This window comes from Zootermopsis nevadensis, unplaced genomic scaffold, assembly GCF_977971745.1.
Source record: "Zootermopsis nevadensis isolate Lab colony 2312 unplaced genomic scaffold, Znev_1.0 Znev_ptg000025l, whole genome shotgun sequence".
Classification (NCBI taxonomy): Eukaryota; Metazoa; Arthropoda; class Insecta; order Blattodea; family Termopsidae; genus Zootermopsis; species Zootermopsis nevadensis.
Genome location: NW_028259157.1, coordinates 7,265,510 through 7,279,416, shown reverse-complemented (window position 1 = coordinate 7,279,416; position 13,907 = coordinate 7,265,510). Strand labels below are relative to the sequence as shown.

The 13,907-nt window shown below is 34.0% G+C and overlaps 1 protein-coding gene and 1 long non-coding RNA gene across 2 annotated transcripts in view; one reads left to right on the top strand and one right to left on the bottom strand.

The window, feature by feature from the left end:
* Positions 1 to 13,907, bottom strand: part of LOC147872633 (uncharacterized) — a 421,094-nt gene that overhangs the window by 193,934 nt on the left and 213,253 nt on the right. The window lies entirely within an intron of this gene.
* apolpp (retinoid- and fatty-acid binding glycoprotein apolipophorin) overlaps positions 1 to 13,907 on the top strand; it is a 58,420-nt gene that overhangs the window by 31,896 nt on the left and 12,617 nt on the right. The window contains exons 31-45 of the mRNA XM_022067295.2: positions 173 to 330; positions 1,013 to 1,177; positions 1,788 to 2,038; positions 2,876 to 3,023; positions 4,479 to 4,623; positions 5,301 to 5,492; positions 5,855 to 6,075; positions 6,906 to 7,082; positions 7,386 to 7,532; positions 8,309 to 8,477; positions 9,909 to 10,093; positions 11,442 to 11,662; positions 12,240 to 12,366; positions 12,496 to 12,667; positions 13,150 to 13,277. Of these exons, the coding sequence (XP_021922987.1) occupies positions 173 to 330; positions 1,013 to 1,177; positions 1,788 to 2,038; positions 2,876 to 3,023; positions 4,479 to 4,623; positions 5,301 to 5,492; positions 5,855 to 6,075; positions 6,906 to 7,082; positions 7,386 to 7,532; positions 8,309 to 8,477; positions 9,909 to 10,093; positions 11,442 to 11,662; positions 12,240 to 12,366; positions 12,496 to 12,667; positions 13,150 to 13,277 (2,606 nt within the window). The remainder of the gene's footprint in view (positions 1 to 172; positions 331 to 1,012; positions 1,178 to 1,787; positions 2,039 to 2,875; positions 3,024 to 4,478; positions 4,624 to 5,300; positions 5,493 to 5,854; positions 6,076 to 6,905; positions 7,083 to 7,385; positions 7,533 to 8,308; positions 8,478 to 9,908; positions 10,094 to 11,441; positions 11,663 to 12,239; positions 12,367 to 12,495; positions 12,668 to 13,149; positions 13,278 to 13,907) is intronic.

The following is a 13,907-nucleotide window of genomic DNA, read 5'->3' as shown; positions in this document are numbered from 1 at the left end:
AATGTTTCTGGAGTTCATTTAGTCCTTCAGCAGTTTGACATAAAACTGTTCCAGAAGGCTATGACTTTAAGAAACACAGATTTTACTTCACATACTTTAAATGTTTTGTAAAGGTTCTGATCAAGAAGGTATGCATTTTGGTAAGGCTATTAATAGATGATTTTGTCTGCAGAACTGTTAAAAGGTGGATTTGCATTGACTGGCAACCAGGATTCTAAATTCACAATTGATGTGAATGGCAAAAAGGATTTATCTGATATAAACCTCCATGCTGCCCTACAGTCACCATATGAAAAACTGAAGAATGCAGAACTGTCCTTGAAGAGAAAGGTGAGCAGTATTCCATATGTTTCTTCTATCACATTGATCTTGGTTTAAGCCTGCTCAGTTTGAGATTTATGTGTGTAAACGTTTTCTGTTATGTGGGTCTTCATTTATTCCTGCTCAGTTTATATGAGATTTATGTGGGCTGCTCAGTTCATACAAGATATGCATGGATAAACCTCTACTGATACAAGAATGCTTAATATTTTTCCATGTTTAGTGTCTTTCATACCACCTCTGTTATTGTATATAATAACTTGATGTTTATTTTGTGAATAATCCATTTGTATCCTAAATTGAGGAATGAAATTCAACATCAAATAATTGGGCAGAAATTATGCACTATGCATGATAGATGAACCTTAAACTGAAGAACTCTAGAGATGGTTTGACTGTGTTATGTTTTGGGTCCAAACTATTTTAGTTGTAGCCTCTGGCCACTGAGAGTGGACTGTAGAAGTTCTTATTCTGATAGTTTGAGGAGTTGTAACAGTGCAGTGAAGTTTTGTCTTATCTTATGAAAACTAACTTACATCTTACATTAAAGTACAACTTTAAATATTGTAACGCCGACCCACGTTACAATATGAAGGAACTGGTCTTAAAGTAGATGCCAGTATAATTATTTTTGTAGAGTATTCAGTTATATTTACAATTTATTATATATATGTATATTTCTGTTTTGCAGTATGTGCACACACCAACGTTTGAAGCAAATACTGATCTTTCTCTGACTGTGAATGATAAGAAATTGACAATTGACAGTAAGCTGACACCTGGCATTGCCCCTGGCCTCCCTAATATTGACTTCACTGCCATACAGGGCAAAAGTCGTGTTTTCTTACTCTTGCAGGTATTGTGAAAATTTCTCATAATTTACGATTTCACTGAACGAGAAAAAATGTGAAAAAAGTGTTTTAATCACACATAATTACATATATCTATAAAAACTAACATTTCAAACAATGGAAAATGGAATTGAATGCTTTTTTGTATTCAGATACTTTTCTTATTGAACTTTTAAAACAATTTAAATGTTTCTAAGAATAGTGTATCTATGACTGATCTCTTAGGCTTTTTATATATTTTTCAGAACTTTGTTCCAAAAATTTGCCTTGTTTTCTTCATTAGGTGATAGAATAAGATGAAAAATTCTATTTTGTTGCCCTGGTAGGTAGAGCTAGTCCAGAGTTCTGAGATTTACTCTTCCTTGGAGTCCAACAGTGTATCTTGAGCCGTATGATTCCAGTCCATATTCCTGAACCCTATACAATAACAGTTTTAGATTTTGTTGTTCCATTCCTAATTCCACAGTGTGTTTGAATTTAATGATCAGCATATTTACATGTCCATGAAAGCTATAATCTTTCAAGTGAAAAATTTTGGACCATAGATCCAATGCCATCACTTATTTAGATTTCAGTACATTAGTCTTATTGCATTTTACACTTTATTTTAAATAGGCAAAGAGCAAGAATGATATATCAGGCAAAGCTGAACTGGAGTGGACAGCAAGTGGAGGTTCTGGTAAATTGACAGCTAGTGGAAAAGCAAACTTTGAATCTGCACAGAACTTTAAGATAGAAGCGGATGTTGACTCACCTGCACTAAAATTGAACAAATGGCATGTACTGTTGGCCAACAAACCTGCAAAGAGTGCCAAGACTCTTCAGATTGCTGTAACAGAAGCTGATGGCCCCATCCTAAATGGCAGGTGAGTTAATATAATTTGTATATGGTACCAATTTCAAATTTGAGTTATGGCAATGAAGATGTAATTTGTGATCTTCTGGATTGTGACACTGTGTGGACATAGTTGGGTAAGAGTTAATTTAATGGAACTGTACCAACTATGTAGTTTATATGGCATCAGATGAGGTGGGAAGATTGTCCTGAATGGTCATAAATAAGGTTTTGTAAGGAGACATTTATGGCCTAGTTGAGGGTACTGTCCCAGCATTCACGTGGAGATACAAAGGAAGATTATGAGAAATATATCATGATGGCCTGTAACTTATTGTACATAGTCTATAACATTACACTACATCAACCTATTTAGTGAAAGAAAAACAAAAATAAGTGAATAATATGGTGGTTTTGGAATCTTAAGGTTCAACACTGCTAATACCGAAGCCTGTCACTGGACACAATCTGTTCTCCTCCAGTCCTTCATAAAATGTATCCTACACGTTTTTCAAAGGTCTTGAAAATGAATGAATGTATTCAAAAATGGTTGCTATTTGTTTTAAAGAAAGCACATAATATTTGGTGATTTAGTTTATGATGAAAAGTCAATGAAATTCTGTTGACCAATTATTGTTGTGGCATCTAACCCAACTATGGAGAACAAGTAAATGATAAACTTGTTTGTTTGTTTGCTTGCAAATGGGACAAATACAAAATCGTGATGAAGATGTCAAAGATAGTCTGGGTTGTAGATTGTAATAAACTATTATTAGCACCCTTTAGAACCGATTTCGAGGCAGCCTTTGTTAATAGTGTGTCCTGTGTTATCCAGTGTGCTCCTATTAAATATGTATCTGTATTGAAGGTTGGAATATCGTGTGGAAAACAAAGAAAACTCATACAAAGCTGGAGTCAGTGGCACAGTGAAGTTGAAGGACTCATCTCAACCACTGAAAGCTGAATTATCATTCAACCGGTACACACCAACTGAAAATGGAGAACTTGGTGCTGAAGTAAGTAAAATTATTTTTCTTCATGGTGAGAGTTATTGCAATATAGGTACAGGAGAAATTAAAAGGACACAGCAATATAAAGTGCAGTACTGTGATACAGTGTCAGTTACTAGAAATGAGGATTTTGTCACATATGAACTCTAAGCCCCCCTGTTTAAATTTAAAAGTCTTGGATGTTGTGCGGAAGAAATTATTGTACCTGTGATGGATGCAGAACATCATTCTGCAAGACTCACATGATTTTTCAGGCACCTAGGAAGAAAACCCATTAATGGACAAAGAGACAGGGCTATATTATGAAGAAATTTATCTCAAGAATTCAACTAATTTTATTGTGGCACTTCAAATGATATCTGGAATTTTTTATCATAGTATATCAATACATCGTGTTACCTGTTTCATGTTAGGTCGTTTATGGAAGTATTCTTCCCTACACATATGTAGTGTTCCATCACAGTGGAGTAGAATGTTTTAGGACAGATTTGTAGTTATTTTAGGAAAAAGGGAAATTTCTAGTTCAAATTCAAGCAGACCTCATATGTTAAGCAGAAGCATGAGCTTCAAAAGTTGTTTTTTGTAGACAGTTTGTGTTACCTTTTTAATTTATTTCAATCATATTAAGGATCTTATTCACAGTTACATGAAAATAAATAAACTGTCATATGTTTTACCTAAGCAATTCTCATAGAATTGCATTTTCTCAAAAAAATTGTTTTAACAACTTCTGTTAAGCTATATTAATTTCTGCTCAATTCCATGGAACTGAGCTCATAGTATGCTCAGCTAGCCAAGAAACTCCCTACCTTTCATGGAACTTAAGAATTTATTTATTTATTCCTAGACATTAATGTTGAAAACAATAATGAAAAATGCAGAGTGAGATTCTTTTTAACTGTTGCTCAGCTGTGGATCTGTTATTAGTAGGGGAAATTTATCCTCTTGTGTCTTTGCTGGCAATAAAATACCAGAAGGGGACTTTTCATTTTTGTAGTGACTTACTGTGAAGAGGAGCCAGGATAGCACAGTTGGTATAGTGACTGGCTACAGACTGGATGACCGGGGTTCAATCCCTTAGGGAGGCAGAGGATTTTTCCTCAAGCCTCTGCGTCCAGACTGGCTCTGGGGCCCACCCAGCCTCCTGTCCAGTGGGTACTGGGGTTTTCCCGGGGGTAAAGCATGGCCGGGGCATGACGCTGATCACTCACCCCCATCTAGTGCTGAGGTTAAGAATGAGTAAGAGCTATACCTTCTCCCCCCCCCTCCCCCCCCCCCCCCCCCACACACACAAGCTACTACATGGGATATAGTGGAATAGCTTTACTTTTACTTACTGTGAAGATGTGAGAAACGTATAATTTGTTGCACTACTTTGATTTGATTTTATTTATAATTTTCTTATACTTATGAAAATTAAGATTACTTTATTGCTGTTATAATATATATACTTTTCCACAGGCATCACTTTTATTCAGTTTAGGACAAAAGTCATTTCAAGCATTAAGCAAGTATACCACCAAGGAGTCACGAGCCAGTGTCACCTACTGCTCCAAAGCCGCTACGTGCTCTGTTTCTGAAGCTCATTCTGTTATCAAATCTATTGGTAAGATTCACTTTGTGATTTTGGTTTATTTAGCCATTTCAATCATTGGTAGGTATGTAGTAACAGGCAATAACTTGGATCCTGATATGAAATATCCTTCTGATTTTACAAAACAAATAGTAGGGTAACAAACTTATGAACAGCATTTATATAATGATATTATAACTATGTAGTAAGTTTGAAGTTGGTCCTGTAATAATACTATATACCAAAGGAAAGGAAGTCAGGAAGAAATTTTGCGGGGGGGGGGGGGGGGGGGCACACGACCTTGATTAATGGTCAGTCAGTGAACTTATGTTAAAATATATGCAATATATTTTCTTATGATCATAAAATTCCACTTCTTGTGTGTGGGTTGATTAATCTGAGTTCCTTAACCTGCAGGAACAATGGTTTATTTTCATGTGAAGAGATAATTGATCGAATGTGAGGGATAATTTACGTACCTTTTTATTATTTAATTATTTCTAAAGGTGTACAGAATGTGTTATGAGTTCTTATTCTCTAATGCAAATGCAGGTAGTTGGTATTAGTAGGCCAAAGGACTGTTCATGTTAGTACAATCTTTTGTGGAAATATAGTTTAATGTTGATAAGGACAGTAACCATACTGACTGGCTGGATAGCCGAGTGCTACTCATCTACAGAATAGTTAGTTATAATTTTGTGTTTTTGCAGATCTAACAAGTCTAGAACATGAGTTTGGGGCAAAGCTTGATCTTAAGGCACATGGCATTGCAGAGGGTTATGTTTTGGAAGGCAAGACTGTAAAACTGCCATCATCATTTGATCAAAAAATTGAACTGAAATTGCTCAATGAAAAGCACACTACATATCAGTTACATTCATATCTCAACGAGAAAACTGTTGGTAAGTATTTTTAATTTTAACCATAATATTTTGGCATATTTTTCCATATACCATTAATTCCTAAGAAATTGTTGATTAGATCTTATATTATAAAAAACATTAATGATTGAATGGGTGAAGTCCATATCCTACTGGTTGAATGTACTTCCTTTTATTGACTTTGTTTTCTTTTGGAATCATGCAGACATTCAGATTATTTAAGGTGGCTGTCATTTTGGTTGTTGTGCCATGTAATCGGATAGAAGTGTACCAACATTTCAGAGGTGCTCACTGCCTCCATAATCAAGGCAGTGAGTAATGCCCTGATGATGGAGGCAGCAAGTACTTCTGAAATGTTATATTCACTTTCTTGTTTGCTGTAGGTACTGTGCTCACTCTGCCACAACGAGTGATTGCAGCTGAAGGTAAATTAGGTTATGTCAAGGAGAAGGGTGAGCAAAAACTTGACCTGAACTTTTGGTTGGACAAGGAAAAACAGCCAGACAACAAGGCTGGTGTTCATCTCCTTGTTGCCTTTAATCCGAGTAAAGATGGGACTACTTTCCAAGGAGAAGCAAAATTTTCACATCCAGCTCTTCAAAAGGTAATAACACAAAACTGTGTTTGGTATCATAATTTATTTGTCAGAAACATTGGTGTTTTCCACTGGAAATATTGTCTTCACTGAGATTAGTCCTTTTACATTGGTAATGAGATTTACAAGTTAGTTACATTCTGCTATCCTGAGTTTGTCCCATTCTGAGTTTGGAATATCTGAAATACCAGTTATAATGGTTAAATAATATGTGTAAATGTTATCAGCAAAATTGTCATTCAGTATTCCCATATTCAAGGTTTTTTTCTCATTTAATGTTTAATTTATGTTGATGTAGCCTAGATATCTTTCTTGGCTGAACCTCTTCTGTGTTTCAGAGGTAACTTAGTTATTTTACATTTACACTTCCTCCATTCAGAGTTCAATGTTAAAAAATATTATATACACCAGAGAAAGGTTGAATTCTTGACCAAGTTACTTGATAACCTGAAAGAAGGCTTTTGTGGTTTGTGTCAGTCTATCCAGGTAAATGCCGGACAATACCATGAAATCAAACAACATTATTACAAATTTTTACTTGCTCATTCACGATAATCTTTCTGTCTCACTTGACACTTTGAAACCTCTGCAGCTGACGTAGTGTAAGTAAATAAAATAATTAACAGTAAATCAGAAATATTAATGTCAGTTTTGATTATTGAGTGAAAGGGTTGTTGATTAGCCCATAGAGTCAAACATCAAGCTCTACTTGTGGGCAGATGTAATCCCCACAGAGCTACAAGAATGCCAGAAGTTGTATTTTCATTAAATGTTGTTTGTTATTTCAGTATTAAAAGATTCTTTTAAATATCTTTCTGAAATCATGTTTTTGTTTTCAGGACATTGCAGTAATAAGCAAAGCCACCCTGTTACAACAAGATACGCTGCTAGATGTTACAATTGATTTTGATGTCTTTGCCAAGAAGAACCAGAAAGTTACTCTTGTTGCCAACCTTGTGAAGAACCAAGTTTCAAATGGCTTCAATGTCACAGGCTACATAGGCGCGAAGGGAAGGGTGAGTGGACATCACTGGAATGATGTTTCAAGTTCTCATGTTACTGAGTATGAAGATGACTATCTTCTGGGTTGTTGCAGTGTATTCTTTTAGTTACTCTGATGATGGAGGCATTGAGCAACTCTGAAATTTTTCCAACAACAAATAATAAATTCAAAGGTGTTCTTGTTTGCTTTTGATGTAAAATAAAATGTAGTAGAATCAAAATTTTAGTGCTGCTAATACCAAGTCCACCCACACACTCTGTCTTTCAAAGATCTCTGGAAACTCATATTACCCTAAATTCTTTGTTGTTATGGCTAGATTGTTGACGTCACTCTTCAAGGTGGGGCAGAAGTTTCGACAAGTGGCATTGGGCACAATTTAGTCCTCACTTACAAGGATGTGCAGCATAAAGAAAAAGAAGCCAAAATCCTGGTTAAGCTCACTGCTACTGATCAAATTGTTTATGTAAGTATGTCTCTTCATTATTAAATTTTTCCCTGGATGAAGTTTCTAAGCACTCTCAGTGTGAGATTTAATGAAATATTAAAAAAAATACATCTTTTCTAATTTTATGTTAAACTTATTTTATATTTCAGCATCATTTTGTGGTATAAACCAGAAAGTACATAAGAATATTATTACATCTTACTTACAATAAGTAGTATAAGAACTTCACTGATAGAATTTGTTTATAATTAAATAATGGAATTAATTATTATGCAACATGTTTTGTTTTAGTGTTATCTTCAGCTTCATTTTCATGCATTTATTTAGAATGGAAAAATGTTTCTGCATATGGTAATTCAGGCATTTACTGAAAATTAGATGTCAGATGCAATTAAAGTAAATATATTAAAAGTTATAACATTGAAATTATTAAAACTTGAAATTTAAAATTAAACTAATGTTGACTGGGTCCAGCATATAAGTGATAATCTTTTAGCCCTTTGTACTGTGTTTGTATGTGATATGATTATTTACATATAAGTGATACATTACCCCAGCATTCTAGTTATGCATGGATAAGAAGGCTAATAACACTAAATTTCTTAACATTACAAAATTACAAATCTCTTAGAAAACACATTTGATGAAAGAGCTGTTCAGTCTGTAATTTCAAGGGTTTCAGTTTGTTAACATTACACAAATTTCTCAATGAAAATTGTATTTAATAACATTGTAATCACCTACTGATAAAATATTGGTGCACTTGAAACAAATGGAATACTCGGATTTAACAGGTCAAGTCTCCTACATCTGATCTCCTGAAGATTGAACAACACATTTCTTCATTGTCAAATGATCAGAAGTCTGTAAAAGAAGAGGTGTTTTTCTTTGGACTCCAGCCTCTTGAAGTTGATAGAGTAATTAATTTTCCAGTTGGCAGCAAACATACGTTTTTCAGGAAGAGTAAGTACACTTTAGTATTTTGTAAATTAGTAGTACATCTGCTTTCATATGAACTGTTAAATGTAAGTTATCTTTGATGACTGTCTTCTGGGTTGTAGCAATGTGTATTCTGTTAGAAGTTTTCTACAATCCAGTAAACAACCATCTACATACTCACCACCGTGAGAATATCAAATCCTACAAAGTTGTTTTTATTGTGAAATCATAGTTTTTGTATATAAGTTTTAATTTTGGTGGAACTGTTCCACTGATCAGCAGGACATTGCAGTCAGAGTGTTTGGTTTTATTTATGCTTCAGTATAAGTGATGAACACCTTATTGGCCCATCTGTAAGTCTCTCTGTCATCATGTCTTTCAGCACATTTTACAACAATGATTTGGGTACCATTGTAGCATTTGTAATTTTGTTAATTTCTGTGCTGAAATCATTGTCTGTGACATGGTATAAATAACAGCTTTGGAATTTTAAGTACTCCAAAGAGTACACCTTTTCATTCTTGTTTGTAACTTTATCTCCATATTATTGCACCTATTTATGAACAAAGAGGAGACATAATTGGCTTCTTTAATTTCCATGGAATCTTATTTTTGTGGATCTTTTACATAATATTTTCTGTTGCTTCTGTGGTCCAGTTAACATTATTTACATATGAAGGCATTTAGGAGAAAATATGGGAGTGAAATGGAATATTACATAAGTGATATTTAAAAACGTATGTTTTAATTAGAACAGATGAATGTAATGTAAAACAGTGTTAGTGATTTTTTTTCAGTATCAGAGAAACTTGTTAGATTAATCAAATCTTGTATGCATCAGAAGTTCTTATAGGTTATAATTTGTTTCTCACTTCTCCAGTTCACAGTGACTAGAAGAAGGAAACATTGTAATCCCAAGACTTTTTAAATCTATTTTAGACTATTCCATTAGGAAAACTGAAGATAATTAGAAGTAACTGAATGACCTAAGTCAGGTTCTTGTGTATGCTAAAGACATGAATTTATCAGATGAAAAAATTGTATAAATATTGTAAAGAAATTCATCTAGAGCAAACAGAAATAAAACTAAATATGAGTATGCCATGAAGGCTCTGTTTTAGTAGCTGTGAGTAAAATCATTCAATATTATTTAAAACTTTGATTACTTTGGAATAATGCAACAAATAAGAAAACTAAGAGAATAAATTTGAGAATTTTTTATTATAATTCAGTTGTGTTAGTTGATGGACTGTATTGCATATTTGCTAAATAGAGTAGGTATGATTTATTGACAAAATAAATGTGTAATATAAATTGAAATAAAACAGAGAATAAGACAATTTGTATGACTGAGACTTTGAGCTGGTAAAGGCAGCAGTGCATTCTGAAGCATACAGACATTACTGTCAACATTTTATTTGACATTTGTTCTGTAGTTTTCCACTTTCATTTCAGGTGTACCCAACAGGAAGCTAGTGGTAGACATAGTGCATGATGTGTTGACTGGATTCAGTATTCGTGTATCGACAGTAATCGATGGTTCCAAGAATGATGTCGTATATATTGGTTTGGATCTGACTGATAACAACTTTTTCAAAACACATTTCACATGGTCAACAGATGAATTGAAGCATATACTGGTAGGTTAATAGTTAAATTCAGTATAATCTCCTTACAGTTGACATGAGATTCCATACAGAAATAAGATATGGTTAGTGAAATAAGGCAGCAAGTGAAGACGTAAACAGTATTTATGTGTTACAAATTCTGGGACTGGTATTTCTTTGCAAAAACTAAAATTTGTACCTGTTAATGATGCTTTCCCCCTCAAATATTCCAGTGTTACTGCCACTTGTTAAAGCACTTCTTGTAGTGTTCTTGCAGGATGATGTTTGTTTTCTGTGTTAGACTTTGCATGATGTCTGTAACTTCCTGAAATCACTTACACTTTGTGCTAAATCTGGAGATTATAAGTGTGGGGTATCAGTGCAATGTTGTGCTTGATTAATTTCCTTATGGAGAGCATGAACTGAGGTAGTATATTGTTGTGATGAACATCCAAAAACCTGATTTCCAGTTCCCACCATAACATCCAAATAAAACACTTGATAGGCAGTACATCTGTCACTGTAAATTTAGTCATAGACACTAAAACGTGTTTGCTCAGTTTGCAATCATGCATACCACATAGATGTTCTAGAATGGTTAAGAGTTTATAGGTTTCTTTGTCCATTCTTGTAAGAATAACACAGAACTTGATGAACACATGTCGAACCATAATACCAGACATTTCACAATGTGATGACCATTACAAACATGTACACGAATAAGTGTTTCAAAAACAAATGCAAATCAGTGATTTCTCTCCAGCTGAATTGAAGTCAGAAACAACTGTTGTCTATATCAATGGCTTATTGTCCACTGATATGCAATAAAACCGTTCCCAGAATTTTATGATTAGCCTTTGTATAATTTTTAATTAATCTTTTTGTTCCTAACTTCCTGTGATATATTTTATAATTAAATGGACTACGTCTCTGTTGATATTCATAGATGAGTTTACTATCACAGTCTGAATATAGAATGATAAATTAAATGTAGCTACAAATGCATGAACTAGGTCGTACAGAGGACTGTTGGGGTTGGTGATGTTCTAGGTTTTGGCACCATGTAGACATGTCAGCAGATGCCAACATTTAAGAAAAACATTCTATTTCAGTCTGCAGGGTTGAAGCTGACAAATCTACATGGCACCAAAATCCAAACAAACATAATCATCCCCACCACCATGAAAACCTCAAATCTGATTACCGGGGGTTAGCAAGGGCAAATTATTTTTCCTCTAGCTTCTGAATCCAGACAAGCTGTGGGATCCACCCACATTTAAAGTGTAGAAATTATTTACAGTGTAATTACAAATAGAAATACAGTTTGTGTGATTTATAAAACAAGTTCAGAAATTTGAAAGAAAAATAAATTTAATTTCAGGAACATTCAAAAGAAGGCATTGAGGCTTTCCTAAAGCAGCTGAAAGTAGTGTCCATTGACATTGGTGAAGAAGTAACACGTGAACTTCAAGATGTTTTGGAATCTGTGAAGAAGGCTCAGCCTGATGTGAAGGAAATTATCTCTTCCTACCAGAATCAACTGAAAACCCTGAAAGAGGAACTTGAAAATGACGAAGGATTTACTGGAGCATCTGAAACTTTGTTAGTAAAACTTATTTCTTGTTACAATGGGTAATAATTTGTAAATTAAACAAGGATAAGTATTCTAGTGAACACTTATATATACATGCCAAAGAGAACACTGAATATATTTTATTTTTCACATATCTAGCATCAACATTGTGTAAGCTTTACTATATTTTAAAATATTCAGTAGTAAACTTTTGCAGAACGTTTTATTTGTAACCCATCCCAAACTACAGTTATGCGAATGCTTCTCTCTTGAAACTGATTATTTTAGGTTTGGTGCAGTTTGCTACAGTCACAAAAGTAGCAGTCAGTAGAAAGTCTTATTTGACGCTCAATCCTAAGCAACAGTGAACACTTTAAAAATTAATCATTTACAGTAATTTTGTATGATATCAAACTTTTTTCTAATTAAAAAAATATAGTGACATTCAAAACGTAGAAATGAAGGCCTTACAGTGTAATTACAAATATAAGTTCTGTTTGTATAATATACATCACATATATTCCTATAATTTTAAGTTGTACATAATACCTTTGAAATGGAAATTTAGGAATGTTGGTTGCTTTGATGGTTTTATCTGTGTTGCAGGAAGAAATTTGTTAATGCAGTCACAAAAGTAGTTGTAGAATTTGGTAAGAAAATTACTGAGCTGGCTGATCGTGTCCTTGAAGTTGTGATCAAAGTAAGGGCTGCTCTTGACGAGTCATTCAGCAAGGTAGTATGCACTTAAGATATCTTATTATTCCATTATTGGTAATCGTATCTGCACAGAATATGTGCAGCTGTAGTTCTGTTTTTAAACCATGCTATATTGATATTTTGTCTTAACAATCTGTTTTGGCAGCTTCTTCCTAAGGTGAAGGAATTCTACACCAAAATATTAGATCTGTCAAGTGCAGTGGGTAGCGTTGTGCTAGAAACTGGTTCAAAAGTTCTGCTGAAGTTCACTGATTTTATTAAGGAACATGAAGATGAAATCAAGAAGAATGTCCATATGGTCCAAGAATTTATTGAAGGTAGAATCCCTTTCTCTCTCACTCATACCTTTATCTGCTGATATGTTAATTTCTTCACATAAGTAGCAGTGTTATGACTAATATTGGATAAATTGTAACAGGGTTTTAAATTTGTTCTTATCATTGCCAAAGAGGAATGTGAATTGAACTAAACAAGAATATGTATTTCAATGTTCCTTATTATTTTCATGTTCTGTTATTGAAGTGTAAGGAAGTACACAGAATATAGAAATTTGGTTTGTACTAGAGTGACTTATGTTCGATAAGATTTTTAAGCAGCCATATTTATCACTCTTTGCAGTATTGAATTTGTAGTGTTTGTTAGCTCCATCAACAACAGATTTGCATGCATAGTATATAAACTTGAAGAATGATGAATTCAGAATCATAAATTTCTTTGGAAAATTTGTGTGCTCCAAGTTGGAAAACAGATTACTACTCTTGTTTTCATATGTCATGTATATATGATTTATTATACATAGATATTGGCAAGATTGTTGGTGAGACAGTTGTTCAGATCCGAAAAGAGGTGTTGGTCTTTGTCCGTGTACTGTTAGACCAAGTGAATACTCTTCCCATCTATGGCAACTTAAAAAAGCAGTATGAGTATGTAAGTAAATTTCTCTTTATGTCAGTTTCTGAAACAGAATTAACAGGTACAAATGATTTAGGGCAAAGTCAGTATAAATTTCAATTGGGTGTGATTAAAGTTACCATGTGTATCCTTGTTTTATTCACAAGTCCCAGCTAAGCATTCCTCTGTTTTAAGTGTTAAGGTTTAACAAGAATATTAATTTCCCTGCATTATAAAGTGTATTTATTTGAATTAACACTTTCTATAATTATTGAAAGAAAAATATTATATATTCTATTACTACTTTGATTCTTACTGACACCAGTGACCACTGGTTGCCACATAAACTGTATTCCTGGTGGCAGGACAGTCCAAATGTCAAAAGTTGGTAGGTTTTCACCACATTTCTTGCCTTGTAGGAATCTTGTATATGTTGTATCTAGTTCAGAATAGGTGTACTTGAATTTTCACTATTGCAACATAGCATCCTGGGATACCCATCTGTGGCATGCAATGCTTGTGGCACAGATTCAACAATAATCTGTTTCTACTGAGAACCTAAAGGTACAGGGTTTTTCTTCTAGCCTTTGCATCCAGACTGGCTTTGGGACCCACTTAGCCTCCTTTCAAATGGACATGGGCAAGTCCTTTCCCTGGGGGTAAAAT